Genomic DNA, 16640 nt, shown 5'->3' on the forward strand with positions numbered 1-16640 from the left:
GGTTTACCACCGCGCTTGCAGCAGGAGCACAGCTCACCACAAACTGCGTCATGTGTTTCAGTTTCAAGATGGTCGTCGCTGCAGAGATGAATGGAAATGACAAATGAATGAATTGGTCTCATTAGCCGCAAAGGTCACTCTCCCCCACTTCATTAATTACTCTAATAGCAGCCGCTGTTAAAACATGTAGTGCAGGATTAATACAACGGCCATGTTATCAGTCTGTTCATGTGGGCGCTACCAGATGTGGGCCTGCAAATGACTTGTTCAATCACATGTTTTCTGATCCAGGCAGCTCACAGAAGACAGTGTGTTGGGTTGGTACGCAGAAGCACTGAAAAAGGGAGTTTTCATGATATGTCCCCTTTAAGGTCAATGCCTTTTCTTTTTTTCTTTTTCAAACATCAATTGATCATTAAAGTTAAGAGAGTCTGCTGAGGAGGAACGCAGAAGTTGCATTAAATCCACAGGGGATATAGGGTCCAATCTCAGGCTTTAGTTCCAACAGGTTTGCTATTAACTGGCAGAAGATAAAGAGGTGCTGTACGTTAAGGCTCAGGCCTGCATTTAAATGAAACAGTTTCTAAAACAAAAAGATTTGAAATGAAATGGATGTGAAAAATGAAACCAATCTATCTTTGGTGTTACTTTCATATACACCACATTATGCAAATTAAGTGAGGAGAAGATATTGGCTTCCTCTTTTAATGCAGTCGATATAATCTGTACCTTTAATCTTGGTTTAAGCCGAACTTTGTTTCTTAAGAAATGAAGACAGGACATTTGCAGTTAGATTGTTTAACCACTAGATCTTACACATTTGCCCCACTTCAATTAGTTTTGTTGACTTCTGCAAAAGTAACTTTAAACTTGAACTCTAACTGTGCTACCTTGTACATCATCTGTAGAGCTGAGTTTGGGATATGAGATGACACAGGAAGATACAGGTCAACCTTAAACACCATCATCTCTCCTGCAGTGTGTCATAGTTCCGTGCAGGCCTGTGTGTGTTTTGCAGACACTGCAAAGAAGAGGAAGGCAATTCATGCGAGGAAGGATATAGTGCATGAGATAAATTTGGCTCCAAGAAAAAAAATGCCTTCCTTATTATTAGCCACAGACTGTCCTCGATCTCTTTTACATACGAAGGACGCAGAAACACTTTTTGACTAAACTCAATGTGCTTTTACACCGAAATGCATGTGCAACCACCCACCAATTCAAAGAACCTGCATGCACAGATGCACCATGGGATACTGTCAACGTTCTGCCCTAGTTGCTGACGTCCCTTATCAAGTTAAGATCAGAAGATTACTCATATGGTTCCTGACTGACTCTCAGCGTGAAACCAATTTCCTGTCTCTGTTTTTAAGACCTACTTCAAGCACTAAGTCTTTATTCAACGGTAAATGTTTTTTTTTCTTTAAATCAATACAGTATACCAGCCTGTTTATAGGAGAAGAATCAGAGGAGAGACAAATATGTAGCCGATGTCAGGATATTATGTTTCCTTAACATGTTGCCAAGCAGGAATATAAAGTATAATTCAAAAAAGAATTGATCCTTGTGGAACTCTTTTTTGTTTGAAAAGATTTAAATCCACTGATGGAAACATAGGAATTTCTTTCCTATAAAGACTCGAAAAGTTTAAAACTCAAAAATGTGGTTTGATTGACAATTGACAAACAGCAGTCCCTCCTACTTCAAACCAGTGAAAAGAGCGCCAGAAAAAAAGAAAAAAAACACCCCTGATCTGAAGCGATGCAAACTTGTGTTCACGTGAGACCGTATCACTGCTTGTAAAAGTCTGATTGAGAAAATAGGCTTTCGGGGTTTTTGTAAGAAAGCCAAAGTACACAGGAAGGCCTGATAGACCTTTCAATCAGAATAACCAGATCCACCGCTACACAGGAAGCTGTGAGGTAAACCCCAGACCGATCCGCCCATGTTTGCTCATTCCTCTCACTGTTCTAGAGGGATTTCAAAAGAGTAGGCTACATCATGAAAAGTTATCAGAATTACGAAGCATTTACAACGGTCCAGAAATTGAAATGGATAAAAGAATATATGTTCGCATCCTCTAGGTTAATTCTCTGTAAAACCTTGGAACAGTGGCTAGTCCTGCACATTGGAGCCATCCTCTGTGGTGGGCCGACTTTCACCTCATTGTGGACTCCAAACATTTCTCTGCGCTCACACAGCCTTCCCGTCTGCTTCAGCAGATACTCGATGAATTATCAAGCTCCTCCAGCTCCTCTCCGGGCCGCTGAGCTCATTTAACCTCGATATACTATCCCTCTCCTCGTTTTCTTTCTGTGAGAATAGGGACGCCTAATCTAATGGTCTCAGGTTCTCCAAAATACTGGAGAGCATCCAGCTTTGTTTTCGTGGGGTCAGTGGAGATGTTTCCTGCTCGGTAAATAAAAGTATTGTAAGTCTTTTGGCTCACGTCCGAGACGCACTGCTGCTTTCAGAGCATGCAAAGTGATAGAATAGAATAAAATAGACCAGAACATGTGATGTATTTAATGAGTGGATCTAACTATTGAGCTACAAAGAAACTAATTATTATTATTATATATTATTATTGTTCTTTACTTGTTGTATGTGTCTTTTGTAAGTGCAATACCAAATTGCTGGAGTAACTCTTTAATGGCGTATAATTGTTCAATTAAGAAATATCTAATTGTTTATTAACCAATAATAAAGCATATTACACCCTGTGGAAACGAAAATGGTTGTTCACGAGCTTGTTGAACGTTTTCAACAAATGGTTTATTGTTGACATCTAGGCTGCGTATCTCCATTAGGGAATTACAGCTCCTTACTTCCGGTGTTGATAAGTAACTACTGGCTTCCATCAGGGCCTAAGGTTGGCTCACAGCCCCGCTACTGAGCCTGTCATACTAGCTCTGGCTCCGTCAATATATTTTCAGTGAAATTCATTGATTTCATTGGCTCGCGCGACTCCAGCGCCCTTGCGCTGTTCGCGTGCCATACGCTCTTCCCGCTGTCCGTCATCCGACGTCTTCGCTTCAGAGCGTCTTCGGCGTGTCAGGCGGCTCTTTTGTCATTGGTCGTTCCGGTTGTCCGTCAGGCGCACTCTACTGTGGGATTGGGCTGCTCCCGGAGCCGCGTCCACCCCCTTGGCCGTACCTGTCTCGCTGTGAGAGGCTGACAGCTCTTCCTGCTCCGCGCGCAGCTCCCGCCCCTTCATCCAGCTCCCAAGGAAGGAAGGAGTAACTGCTCGAGCCGCATGTGACACTTCCAGTATGCTGCAAAACCGCGCTACTATGTGACTCCTCGGGATTATTTGAGCTGGTTTTGCGGTTGGTGGGAAGTAAGGTTAGAAAGTTTGCAATTATAGCCCGCGTGTTAGGGGGGGTACGGGGGCTAGAAGGGAAGGTGGTGCAAGTGGTTTCGGAAGAGGAGCGTGGCAGCGAAAAAGGAAAAAAAAGGTTGGAGGGGGGGGGGGGGGGGTTCTTTCCTGTGTGATACCAGATAGCTCTCTTCGCTCACCCGCCTGACGTAGAATATGGCGGAGCATCACCCGGTCTCCGACAACAAACACAAATCCTTGCTGAACTCCGGAGCGTCGTACTCGGGGAACGGACGCAGCAGCACGGCGGTGGTGGCGGAGAGAGGCAGCAACGCCGGGCAAGGAGGAGGAGGTTTGTCCGGCGGCCTGTCGCAGCCGGCTGGGTGGCAGTCTTTGCTGTCTTTCACCATCCTGTTCCTGGCCTGGCTGGCCGGTTTCAGCTCCCGGCTCTTCGCTGTCATTCGTTTCGAGAGCATCATTCACGAGTTTGACCCCTGGTGAGTTTGGTCTTCCTCCCCACACACACGCACGCACATTCACGCACTTAGCTTCTTTGCGTTGTTTATCAAGAAATGTTAATACAAACGTAGCCTCGGTTGCAGTGTTGGGAGGTATTTTTTCAAACATGTCAAGTGAACTGTTTGTCACGCGCCTAAATTCACAAACGATAAGACGTCTTGCTGTTTTTTTGGTTCAAACTTCAAATTGGTCTAAATGTTACTTATAGTGTTTTATGTATCTGTACCTTTTTCTGACCTGTATGCTGATTGAGAAACACTCCCCACATTTAAGGCTTTCCTCGGTACCAAGTGACTGCATGCGTATCTATTGTCGTTCATTATTAAGTGCTACGTTGTAACAGCCAGTTGGGAAGAAAGGAGGGGGTGGGGTGGGGGGGTCACAGCAGAGTAAACGAGGACAATGGTGACAGCCCTCATCTGACGCGGGTTGAACCCGGAAAAGAAGCAGTCGCGAGCGAAGTCCATCTGACACAGATTTTCCTCCTTTGTTTACCTGCGTCGCCTTGCATTGACACACTGGCACTGATTACGGGGTCGTAATGTAGCCTCAGTGACGCAAACTGTCATATTGTACCCTATTCTCGCACTCTATTCCTATAATACGGGTTTAGTGCGCCTTTGGCACAGCGTCCATCATTCTGAAGTTTAGAAAACCAGTGTTTGTCTCCACATCTGTGCCCCCTTATTCTGCACAACAATATCCAGTGTTCGGATTCAGCGTGGTCTTGAAAGTTTCCATCACCTTGAATACTTGAAGTACACGCTGCTGATTTTTTTTAAATTAAAGTGTGTAAAAGGCTTCGGATGTTAGTGCAGCCCGGGCTTGCAGCTGACAGTGAGGTTAGCAAGATAAGGTGTGAGGAGGGCCCTGGCCCAAAAAGTCAGATTTTGCACTCATTCATGTTTGTGTTCTTCTCAAATACTCATGATCTGCTCATGCACATCATGCATATGAGAGCTCCCCTCAGTTGAATCAAGCCGGGGGCCGACGCTCTTCATCGCAGCCCCTATTCTCACTTGTGTTTTGATTTCAAAATCTCTACTACCACTTCTGGCAGATATTGTCCAATAATGATTTTTTTGTTGCCTTGGCCCAAGCCTGCATTGCATCACTGCGAGCATTTTAATGATTATTCTGAGACCAAGCAGCGTGGATTAAACTGCTTGTCGGTGTCTCGTCTACTGAATAAAAGAGGGAGGCTTGAAAGCTCTGCTGGGTGGAGGGTCCTGCTCCTTTCCCCGCGTGTCGCTGTCTGAGAGCCTAACGTGGCATGGCGAGGAGTGAAATTTATTCATACGCCGCTCTCATTGTTCTGGTGATGCAATATGTGAAAGGTCAGGTAATCTCTGGTTGTACATTTATGACGTACAGTACATTTTCGGGCCGCCTCATCTGTGGAAGAGGAACCCTCTGCTCTGTGTCGGGGGAAGAAGCTTGTCTTTGCCAAACAGTTATTAATGTACAACAGGCTGGAGTTTGAACCCGCTGTTTTTCTTGCAGGAAGACATTTGAAAAGTGTGTAAGGAGTAATCAGCGGTCACACTAAAGACACCTGGAGGTTGTCGAGCGTTCAGGAAGATAAAAGCAGTGGAGTTTACAGCCTTTACCCGACTGCTGTTTGATGACAGTTCCCTCGTGCACTCGCAATGTTGCTGACTTTCTTATCTTTTAAAAGAGGTTGACCCCCCCCCCGCTACCCTGTTTCTTCTCTTTCTGGCCTTCTTCCTCTCTGTGATGTGTCCTTTTGATGTGGCTGGTTAATAGTCCTTTTCCTTCAGAAGCGATAGACGGAGCCGTTAGCTCTGACGGCGAAGTGGATCAGGACTAGTGTCAGGCAGGCGGCCCAGTAGATAGTCATGCTTTGGGCTTTGAGCTTGGGCTGTGTGAATCACAAATGCAACATTGCAGATAGAAAAACAAAATAGAAGGTCTTCATTAGTGCTTATGTCTCTGTCTGATGCACTTGCTAGTGAGACTTCATTTTCGTTGAGTCCAAAAGACCAAAATGAAAATGAAGTTGTTTTCTGGTTAGTGTGCTTTCTGATAACTGGTGTTGGTGCTCTGCCAAAGCTCATTTGTGAGTAAAACAAAAAACTTCCCTCTGATTGATATGTTAGGCCTGTGTGTCAGATAGAGCTGCAACGATTAGATTAGTCGATTTGACAGAATATTAATCGTCAGCTATTTTGATAATCGATTCGTCGTTAAAGTCATTGTTCTTGCAAAAAGGGCAGAAAATGCTGTTTGCAGCATCTCAAATATGGAGATTTCATGCTCCCCTCTGTTTCATATTATATTAAACTGAACATGCCAGAATAATATAAAGCCATTGTAAGACTTGGGGTGTTGTGCAGGCATTGCACATTTTTGTCAACGGAGCCGAGAGCCCATTTTATTCATCGTTTTATTTGTTTAGGATATTTCAATGTTTTTCTTCCCATTCCAACTCCAATGTCTCACTATTATTTCAGTATTAATAGTTAATTTCTCTTTGAAAGGTTGTAGTTGATTTATTATACTGTTATGTCATCATTATGTCAGTGGCATAAATTAATCTTAGTTGTATTAGATGTCTAGGACAATAAACCAACAAAATGTGTGGTTGTGATGGGAATAATCAAACCCCAACCTTGGTAACAACAGTATGATTCAAACATTCTCAAATCACTGGTTGGCTTTGTGACGAATGTCGATGCTTGATGGCAGCAAAGTGAACTGAGAAGGACCTTGTGAAAGCAGACAGGGTGACAGATCCTGTCTAATGTGAGGATTCTGTTCTCTTTGTTGTCACATGCACAAATGGAAGATAACTGGAAGCGGCCCCGTTGTTTATTGAGGATGGAGTTGATGGGCTTCAGAATGGGGGGGGTCATCATCAGCCGTGCCACGTTACAAGGCGCTCTGAGAGGTTTCTGTGTTCCGTAATAGACCCGACGCTGCGTTACCGTTGTACACGTGTCTGAGATGATCTAGTCGTTCCTCTGTATTTTCTTGAGGAAAAAGGTGCCTTTTTGAAGGTTTTGAAATGAAGGGGAGGGAGGAGAAATGAAAAGTGCCTGCTTGAAACAGAATAAGGAAGTAGATCCTCCATTTTGCCCCATTGGCTTCATTGTCACCGACTTTTCCCGCTCATTTCTGCTTAATCATCTCAATCCTTTCACTGCTGCTAGGGTCAAATGATGGAGCGAGTGAGTCAGTCCTTATTTTCTTTCTTTTTTTATTTTTTATTCTCGGCTGTAGATGACAGTTAAAAAAAACAAGCTGGATCCAGGTCAGCAATGCAAGGCCGATGATTCACGACAGCAAGTGCACTCCCGCTGCCTCTCCATTAGGGTGCCTTCAGCAGGCGCACTGTGCTCAGGTCGCGGGGGTCGTGACAGTTTGTGCCTGTGGCCCGGCTCTGTTGACAGACCACCTGAAACTCGATCCTCTTGGATGGCGGCGGCGATGGCGACTGCCAAACGTGGGTGCTTTTCACCGGGCAGGGGGAGCAAATGTTCCGTCAGCCGCCGGCAACAGACGAGATGAAGGGGTCAGATAGGCCGACACACTCGCAGACCCACCGGGAGGCCGCGACCTTGTGCAGTTTGGACTCCACACTGCTGCCATTTTCCCAATTGTTTACTGATGATGATTTTCTTCAGTCCTATTGAACAGCCCTGCAATAAATCTGTCTATATGAAGCTTCAAATGTCGAGCTGTTTACACCAGCACTGGGCCTGCTGCTGCATTACTGCAGTAATATGACTCCTACCTCACAGCGGAGCTCATTACCGTCGCCACTGCTACTGCTGCCGGTTATTCTTGCTCTCAGCCTTTAACATATGGGAACGATACACACCGTATTCATGGGATGTTATAATAGAACATGTTTGTGGTGTTATTCTGAGCAAATGCAGGACTTTAATGTCTCTTCAGTCGACTCAACTCATGGTACATTTGGCAACAGAAGTTAGTGGTATTGTGTTTGGATTGCTTTAAATCGAAAAGTGTTTCTAATAGTTTTCCACTTTCAATACACAGGGTTCCTGTGGATCCTTAAAGTCTTAAAAGTTATTGAATTTATGAATCTAGAAATAAGGCCTCACTTGGCATTACATCGATCTTACAAATGCTTAAACATCTGTTTTCTAAATCATTTACCGAATGCCTCTTGCATTGACGTTACACGGATCAGGAGAGAGGACACCAACGGCACTCGTATTTTGTTAGCGGTCTTGATGCTCAGAGCAGATCTGATGTCTGCTAGCTAGTGACGTCATGAGGAAGCGCAAACTCAATGATAACTGGCCACTCAGGCAAGATTTCACGGCATGGCGATGTAAATGAGGCACGTCGTATTTCTGTGCTTTGCACGATAATTGATGTTTTTTTCATCATTCTTGTAAAATTGCTCTGAAATTTCATTCCAAGTGGCAATAAAAAAAAGTCTTAAGAAGTGTTGAATCTAATTCTTCTTCAGATGTAGGAAACTTGATTCACCGCTGCAAACTTTTTGTCTGAAATGTACCATTAAGTTGAGTCAACAGTTCTCTGACACAGTGTCAACAAAAACGGAACAATGTTGGTTTTACAAACCTCCGACTCGCCGCATTACTGGCAGCATATCCTGAGCTGTGTTTGCCACACCAGAAGTCTGTCTACTGTAAACTGCAGTGAAGACCTTATTCTGTCAGCTAAACCTCTACATTGAGATTGAAGGGGTGGTTCTGTTTTGATTAAATTACAAGACAGAGAGGTTTCCATTTTTATATAAAGTTATGCTTCTGGATTATATTTGATCAATAACTCTCAGTGATCTGTCTACCTTGCTCGTAACTTAATGTGGCCTTCCTGTATCCCTTGAAAGATCCTTTATCGGCACAGTGTTTGGTGTCCCAATGGACCCAGTGTATGAGTGATCTTTTGAAAGTCCAAAAACAATGTACGGTAACAATGAAAAGGCTGTTGTGGGACAGTGAGCAGCGAGATGTTAAACACACCCTTTTGATTTGAACAGAGATAAATGTAATTCTCTTCACATCTTTACGTTTTTATCAGCAGTGTCTCCCCTGTATATTGTACAGGCCTGGCTGCCATGACAAAGAATATAAACTTTTTTCCTAATTGCCAAAAATAACGCTAAATATCGACTCCAGTGCGTCCCCTATATTCATCCTGGATTCCATGAAGTGTCTGTTAGTTCACATGTCTGTAATAACAGAAGGACAGTCGAGTGTCTGTTATCTGAACTGCTAAAGTCAGTTGAACAAGTGAAGTGAGCGACACTAACGAGGGCTGAACGATTTAGAAAAAATATTTGCGATTATTGTTGCACGGTATACCGATGTTAGAAAGGTATCGCAATACCATTTAAAAACGGTACGATACCCCATTTTATTAGTAGCAGTACTTTTAAAAATGAGTGTTTTACTAACAAAATAATGATAATACATGACGGATTCAGTGTTTTTGTGTTTTAAGCTGAGCTGAGACCAGAGAATATTGGGTCAAAACCAGGCGGCAACCTCCGGTTCTGCCGATGTGGAAGAGTCTTAAAACTTGCTTCTCTCTGCTGACCATCAGGGGGCGACTCCTCTGCTGCAAAAAGAAGTCTGGTTGTATAGAAGTCTATGGAGTAAAATGGTGATGGAGTAAATTGCTAGTGTTGCCACCAGAGGCAATAACAGTTGCTCAACAAACTTTACAATATATCGTCTTTTGATCTACGTCGGATTTCTTTAAACCAAAAAAACTCCAAACAGCAGACACACACTCTTTGTTCCTCCTGCTTCGCTATTTTCTGTTCTTTAATGTAGCGTCGGAGCTTCTTCTAGCTGTTAACAGACTGTTGTGCTGTACCCAGCATGCAGTTCGGCGGGGTAATTTTATAAATGTACAATTATTAGTGTTACAAAATTGTTTGTGTCACAAACTGTTGTGTCGTGGTGTTTTGCCCTGTTAAAGAGCGTTAGTTGTGGGTTATTAATTGTTGTTATAAAGTTATAATCATGATTAGGGGTCCCTCTCAATACACTTAAGACAACTAGCTCTGACCGTAGCGCCCTGAGCGGCGAACAATATATTTAGCTGCCTGTTAAAGAGTGACAGCAGTTGTTTCGGCTATGCACTGGTATGGCGGTATATGAAAAATTGATATCATAGCACTAGCTGCCACTACCAGAGACCTATATGTCACTCCTCCGCATTCCAAATATGGTAACTTCTGTTCTTTTGTTGCAAAAAACAAAAAAACTGCAGGGCCGTAATCCAAGATAGTGAACCAGAGGCTTCAAAACATCAGTCCACAAACCAATGTGTGATGTCACAATGACTACATCCACTTCTTATATGCACAGTCTCTGGTCAAAACAGCCCGGTGATGTGTTTTGCGCTCATTGTGACGAAGTTTGCTAGAAGTGATGTAATGTAGCCCTGGTGAGTTTTATGCGGAGTGAGCGCAGCGACAGACTCAGTTTAAAAAAAGAAATGTAATTGGTACATTGCTTGTCACCAACCTTTCAGATGGTCCACTTAGGAGGCAAGTTGGCCTTGGCAGCCATAATTCTTTGTTTGAATGAAAACTACATTTGTGGCATTTGCTCCTGCTGTTCTTCACCACTGTTTTTGGAGGAAGGAAATAACTGCAGTCACAGGCGAGCCCTCTTTAAATGAGAGGTGTTTTCTTTTCAAACAGCTGTGCGGCAGATTTGATTCATGCCGATGTGAAGAGCGGTTCATGTGGAATTTCGAAAAGTGATTGATAGACTTTCGGAAAAGTAACTGATGTTGATTGCAGAGTTGCCCATTTGTACCTATAAACTCCAACCTAGCAGAAGCTGGCAGGCAGCCATTACTTTCAACATCACCGCCTCCCCCTGTCACAGTAAAACAACTTCTACTGTGGCTGCTGTGTCACAGCACCGTTGGATTGCATGGACCTGTTGTCAAGGTGTTCTTAATGACTCATCAGAAAAGAGTTAATAATAATATTTCTGAGCGCTGAAGCCCAATTCTGTCAGTCATTTGTTTTTCCCAGGAAATCCTTCCCACCGCATACATGTGGAAGATCCCCTTTATTCAGCTTGCATAACACAAGTTCTAGTTTTTCATTATGCAACATCCAGGATGGGGATGAGTCATTCTAAGCTTTCATTTGGATGGGCAGGGTGAAATAGCCCAAACGATTGAACCACACCGTTTTACTCATGTAAGCTTGGTTTTATGTGGGGTAAGATGACAGGAAGTGCTTCTCTTTATGTCCAACTGGGTCACATTTAGGCCTCAATGGCATTAAGGTAAAATGTCACTCATTTGGAAATACTTTAGAGTGTTTCTTTCTGTTAATATCTCACTCCACCGGTCAAACTGTGAGATAGCAGTCAGAGGAAGTAGATTATCACAATTGATCAGGTTCTGTATCTGTGTGCGTGTCGACTGCTGCCGGAGCTGTGTGCTCCGCTTTCACACACTGTTGTAAGCCAGTTCCTCTTCCACCACTTTTGATCTGCGGTCGCCACCATGGCTACTTCTTCTTTTCATCTGTCAAAAGTGTGTGTGTGTGGGGGGGGGGGGGGGTCTGTGATCTGCCGTGGCACTTTTGTGGAGGATCTTACCCCCTGAAGCTAGATTTCTGAATCACAAAATACCAGTATTGTATAAGCATACTACTGACGATGATGATGAAAAAGCCACGCAGTGAACCCTCGCGTTCTTTTCAGATATCTGCTGCTTTTGGTTTATTGGTTCATGTCACCCGGGTGTTGGTTGATAGACTTTACCTAACGTGTTTATTGCTTAGTTTCAAAAGTTTGGAATAGCAGGTGGTTTTATCATATCAGAGAGACATTCTAGTCAATTTATTTATCTGGTTGACCAACGGAAAGTTTACAGGTAATGCGTACATTTTGAAATGACACAATGAATCGGCAAAGAGCTCCAGAACAAAGAGTAAGGATACCCTCTCCACACTTTAATGCAGTTAGATTCTCTGCCTGCACTGTACTCCAAAACTCCAGGTTTATGACACTCACTCTCTCTCTCTCACACACACACACACACACACACACACACCTCTGAAGGCCAGTGAACTTGTTTACCATTCACCCCAGCACTCTCACCTCTTTGAGCTCAGTACTCCTCCTGCTCTGCTGTCCCCCCCCCCCCCCCCCCCCCCCCCCCTTCAGCAGCTAATTGGCTCTCAGGGAATTAGCTCAGAGCAAGGAGGTGTTTCGGTCCGACCATGCTGAGCATCAAAGAGACTACGGAAGTAGCTGCTTCTTCAAGAAACACTGAGTTTTGGCAACCTTCATGACCTTGTAAAACAGAGCAAGTAATGGCTTTCAGCCGCTTGGCCTTAGTGTGGTACATTCTTTTTAACAAGGGAATTTGAAAATGTAAATGACAGTTGTATTGGTATCAGTACTTGGTATTGGCACATACCTTGTGTTGGGGTATTGGAATGGACACTGGGAGAGAGAAACGTATAACCGGTGGTTTCTTTGTGTCCAGGCTGTATTTCCTCTGGTTGGTGTGTGCTCACGGCTCCACTGTGTCAATTTGGTCCTAAATTTCTACATTTGTGTGTGTCAGACGCTGTCAGGTTTTCTGATGCAAGCTGTCTTGGGTCACGCCGAAAAGGGGCCCTGAGTGAACGTTTGAATGGCTCAGCATTTGTACTACTGTCTTGTGGGTGAGGCTGCATTGATTTTAACAAGCTATTATTTGACTTTTTTCATGATTTCTGATGGAGTAAACACACCAGGAGGCGTGGTACTCATCTCGGTTGCTTTCTAACAAAGTTCCATTTGTCATCTCCAGTAAGAGGAGAAAAGACTTTCTCACTGGGGTTGGGCTTATTTCAGCTCTTGCCAATACTTAAGATGATTTGAATATGAAGCTTATAATTTAGTGAATGGCCACTCTAACGACTTCTTCTTTTTTCTCTGCTTTGATTCCCACCGTGCTTTGAGCTGTTACTTCTGGCAGCGTGCCTCCGTGCTGCTAACACATTAGCTTATTCAGTCTTTTCTAATCACATTATAGGGACGCTGACTAGATGCACTGCTTTCCTTGCACATTCTCTTTATGCAAACATCACAGACACATTTGAATGCGTGGTTCTATATGCTGTATTTTTACTTCAGTCCACAGTACTTCTTCTACTCTTGAGTAAACTGCCTTTTTAAATTTTTTTTGAGAACGCCTTTGCAAATTTCTTTGTCAAGTTTTAATTGACTGTAGCTTTTGTATCTTGTGATGTATAAATGTGTCTACTGCCCAACCGACTATTGACCGATTTCATGTCTATATATATATATGACACGATAAATTGATAATGTAATTATCATGACAGGCCGGGGGGGGGGGGGGGGGGGTTTGATCTGAAGTAGTTTCCCCCAGAAACAACAAACAATAAATATCGCATTATAAAAATAACATCCCTTTTTGCCCACAAATGCTTAATGCCATTGCAGGAAGAAGCCGCCCTACGAGGACTGTGCAACGATGAATGTTTCTAAAGGGTTGAATATCCATGCTGTAGCCTCACCTGTACTTATAAACACAATATCACACAGGCTTCTTTTAAATGAGGATCATTGATAATGATTTTAATGAGGAGGATGGCACTAAAAAGTAGCACCGAGAGAAGTTGTGATCATTTAATGGTTTAACAAAGACATTTGCATTGAACTTGATAAGAGGTTTTACTGCATATGATGTATGTAAGGCACCGTCACCTGTTTTCTACTACCCACATCTGCCCCGTGTGTCTTCACTCTTATTCCCCTCTTGTTCTGGTGAAGAGAAGCTGACAAGCTCACTTCCAGCTCTTCACGGGCAGGCAGGAAATCAGACCGCGTGTCTGCTTTAGCTCAGAACACTTCCGACTGCACCAGTTTACAGAAAATGTGCAGCACTCGCAGATTGTCCCATGGCATTGAAGAAAGCCACCTGCGACCATTTCGGTCCTTGTGCTATCTGTTAGGGATCAAATGAGTGTTGGTCATTCTAAGTATTGAGTATTATTGAAAGTAGTAAACGGGTGCAGCCTCTTTCCTCCTCTGTGCCTCTGAAGGAGTCCCGACTCTACTCTATCTGTTATATAAATAAAACCGATGATATTTTATCATGATAATGTATGTGTAGGCTTTCTTTTCGTCCAACTGCCCTGCTGTCACAGGGATGCTTCACTTGGCTAAAGTCTTGCACATTCACACATTTAAGGCGCCAATCAGCAACACGCTTGTGTGTGTGTGGCTAATTAATCTGCTCTGTCATTAGAAATCTAGCTGGATCCCTCACCCGGATCATGGAAACTAGGTTTCTGGACATTTTAATAAATTCAGTCAATTAAGAACACCCAACTTAAAAGGCAGTCACACGCACCCCAACATTTCTTAGACATACACATGCATATATAATGTACATACATCCACTTGCTGTCCACTAGTACCCCGTACCCTCTCTAAGATGTTGCCTCCTGAATGTAAGTCAGATAAAGTTGGCTAGTTTTGCTTATGAACCTTGGTGGTCAAATTTTCAGCTGTCTCTGTCATGAGTATAAGCCACTCTGTAAACTCTGGTCTATGTGAGCTCTTGTGTAGATTAAGCCTGGCTGCTACAATAAAACCTGTTACTCCCAGTCCAGAGTCCGATTTAGTAAGGCCTGGTGGGCTAACAGACACAGTTGTGGGGATTGTGGTAGAGCTGGTTTGAGCCCAAATTCAAGGTATTTCAGCACCACCTTTCCAAAAAAGACCCATAGAGAAATGTTACATTTCCAACATGTATTGTCCTGAATTTAAGACAATTTTAAACAGTTTAAAGGGTGTAAAATATGTACAAAATTATAATGGACAAACTTACTTCTCTCATCCCTTGTAGCCGAAACCACATTTGAGATTACCTCCTGCTCTCGCTATCCTAATCCCCAGCCCTATCTCACCACATTAGTCTCAGGCCTTCACACGTTCTAGTTTGAATATTCAACATTGTCCCATAACATCTTGAGGCAGTGTCAAGTATGAATATAATTTAGAAACTCTAGAATCCTTTTTCTCTTCTTCCTCAGCTGTAAATACTTACAGAAATCGCCTTTATCGGTCATTCGTTCTTTACGGTCTTCAAATGACATAAACGAGCTTCTCTCATACGGCGGTTAACGGTGATTACGTCGTCCCGACCGTCGTCGCGGAAGCGTAGCACCTAACCCTCAGGTTAACACTGTCTGTCTGACTAGCCCTGTCAACACTGTTGGCGCTGTTGGCACCATTAACTTCTAGCAGCCGACTCCACTATCGCCATGTTGAGAGCCGTGCGGATGCAATCCCTCCATCATGGATTTGCTCTGAATTACATATAGAGCTCGTTCAAGTTCATATAAATGCACTGATTGGAAGTTCAGTACGGCAGTTGGTTTACCAATAGACCGAATGATGACATTTTTCAGCATGTCTGTTGCAGTGCAGCAGTTACAAAGTATTGTTGTGCTGTGGTTTGGGAAAGTCCCAGCTGGTGTGGTTACTTTACTTCATCATCTTACATACTTATGATACCATGGTAGTGGGTTTTTAATGAGCACAGTGTACATTGCTGTGGTCACAACAGACAATTCTTACATCATGGGCCAAGTGGGACTTGCCAGAGAGATAATGAAATAGCCATGACAAAGAGAGTGGCAAGGCCGATGAAGTCAACTTAAAGCGTAACAGAAAAGCAAAGCGGTCAGTATTGCAGTAGAAAACTACAGATGATTTCTCTTCTCCGCCCCTCTGCTGTGCTTCCTTGATAATGCCCCCCACTGTTCCTCTCTAAAGATCTGCATGAACGAGCAATTAAAGGAATTGACTACACAGCACACCTCCCATCAAAGAAACGTTGTTACCCTGATTAAATGTACAAACAAAGCGAGAAATTATCATAATGGCCTTGCCTTCTTTTCACAGCTGATTAATGTATTAATGCGACAACAGAGTCTCTGCGGCTGTCACTGATAAATATTCATCAGGATTGCACAGTCTTTGTCCCAGTTTGATAACCGACAAAAGAGCTTGTTTGACGTGTGTTACCTCGCATTACGTTTTGCTGTGCAAGACAGTAATGACATGAGAGAATTTTTAATTGAAAGATATCACTTACCCTTTCTACTCAACTTATTGCTAGGCTTCACCAGGCGGCAACCTCCGAGTCTGAGAAAATGAATCCAATTCTGGAGTGCCCTTGCACTCTTTCGAATGGCCACCAGGGGGCGACTCCTCTGGTTGTATAGAAGTCTATGAGAAAATGACTCTACTTCTCTCTTGATTTATTACCTCAGTAAACATTGTAAACATGAGTTTATGGTCTCAATCTCTAGTTTCAAGTCTTTAATACAGCATGATGTTCATTTAGTAAATGATGGTCCGTTTAGAGTCAAACGGACCATAAAGCAGGGGATGCTTTAGGGCGGGCTTACTGTGATTGACAGGTAACTAGCAGAGCTGTATACGGTGTCTCTGTCACTCCTCCTCAGTCCAAATGTGGTCACTTCTGCTCACTAGTTGCAAAAAAAACCAAGATGGCGACGGCCACACTGTCAAACTCGAAGCTTCTAAACGGCAGTTCACAAGCCAATGGGTGACGTCAAATGACTACGCCCACTTCTTATATACAGTCATTGGTTTTACTCGGCAGAACCGGAGGTTGCTGCCCGGACACCATATAACCGCTACAGCAGTCTGACAATTATCATCTGCTGTGTCCTTATTACCTCAGTAAACATGAGTTTATGGTCTCAAGCTCTAGTTTCAAGTCTTCTTCAATACAGCATGATGTTCAT

The 16640-nt window shown here is 43.4% G+C and overlaps 1 protein-coding gene across 1 annotated transcript in view; it reads left to right on the top strand.

Moving 5' to 3' along the window:
- Positions 1–3500: 3500 nt before the first annotated feature.
- LOC306699594 (dolichyl-diphosphooligosaccharide--protein glycosyltransferase subunit STT3B-like) overlaps positions 3501–16640 on the top strand; it is a 48816-nt gene continuing 35676 nt past the window's right edge. Inside the window, exon 1 of the mRNA XM_079164241.1 lies at positions 3501–3816. Within this exon, the coding sequence (XP_079020367.1) occupies positions 3536–3816 (281 nt within the window). The 5' untranslated portion in view covers positions 3501–3535. The remainder of the gene's footprint in view (positions 3817–16640) is intronic.

Source organism: Pholis gunnellus (genome assembly GCF_910591455.1).
Source record: "Pholis gunnellus genome assembly, chromosome: 8".
Taxonomy (NCBI): Eukaryota; Metazoa; Chordata; class Actinopteri; order Perciformes; family Pholidae; genus Pholis; species Pholis gunnellus.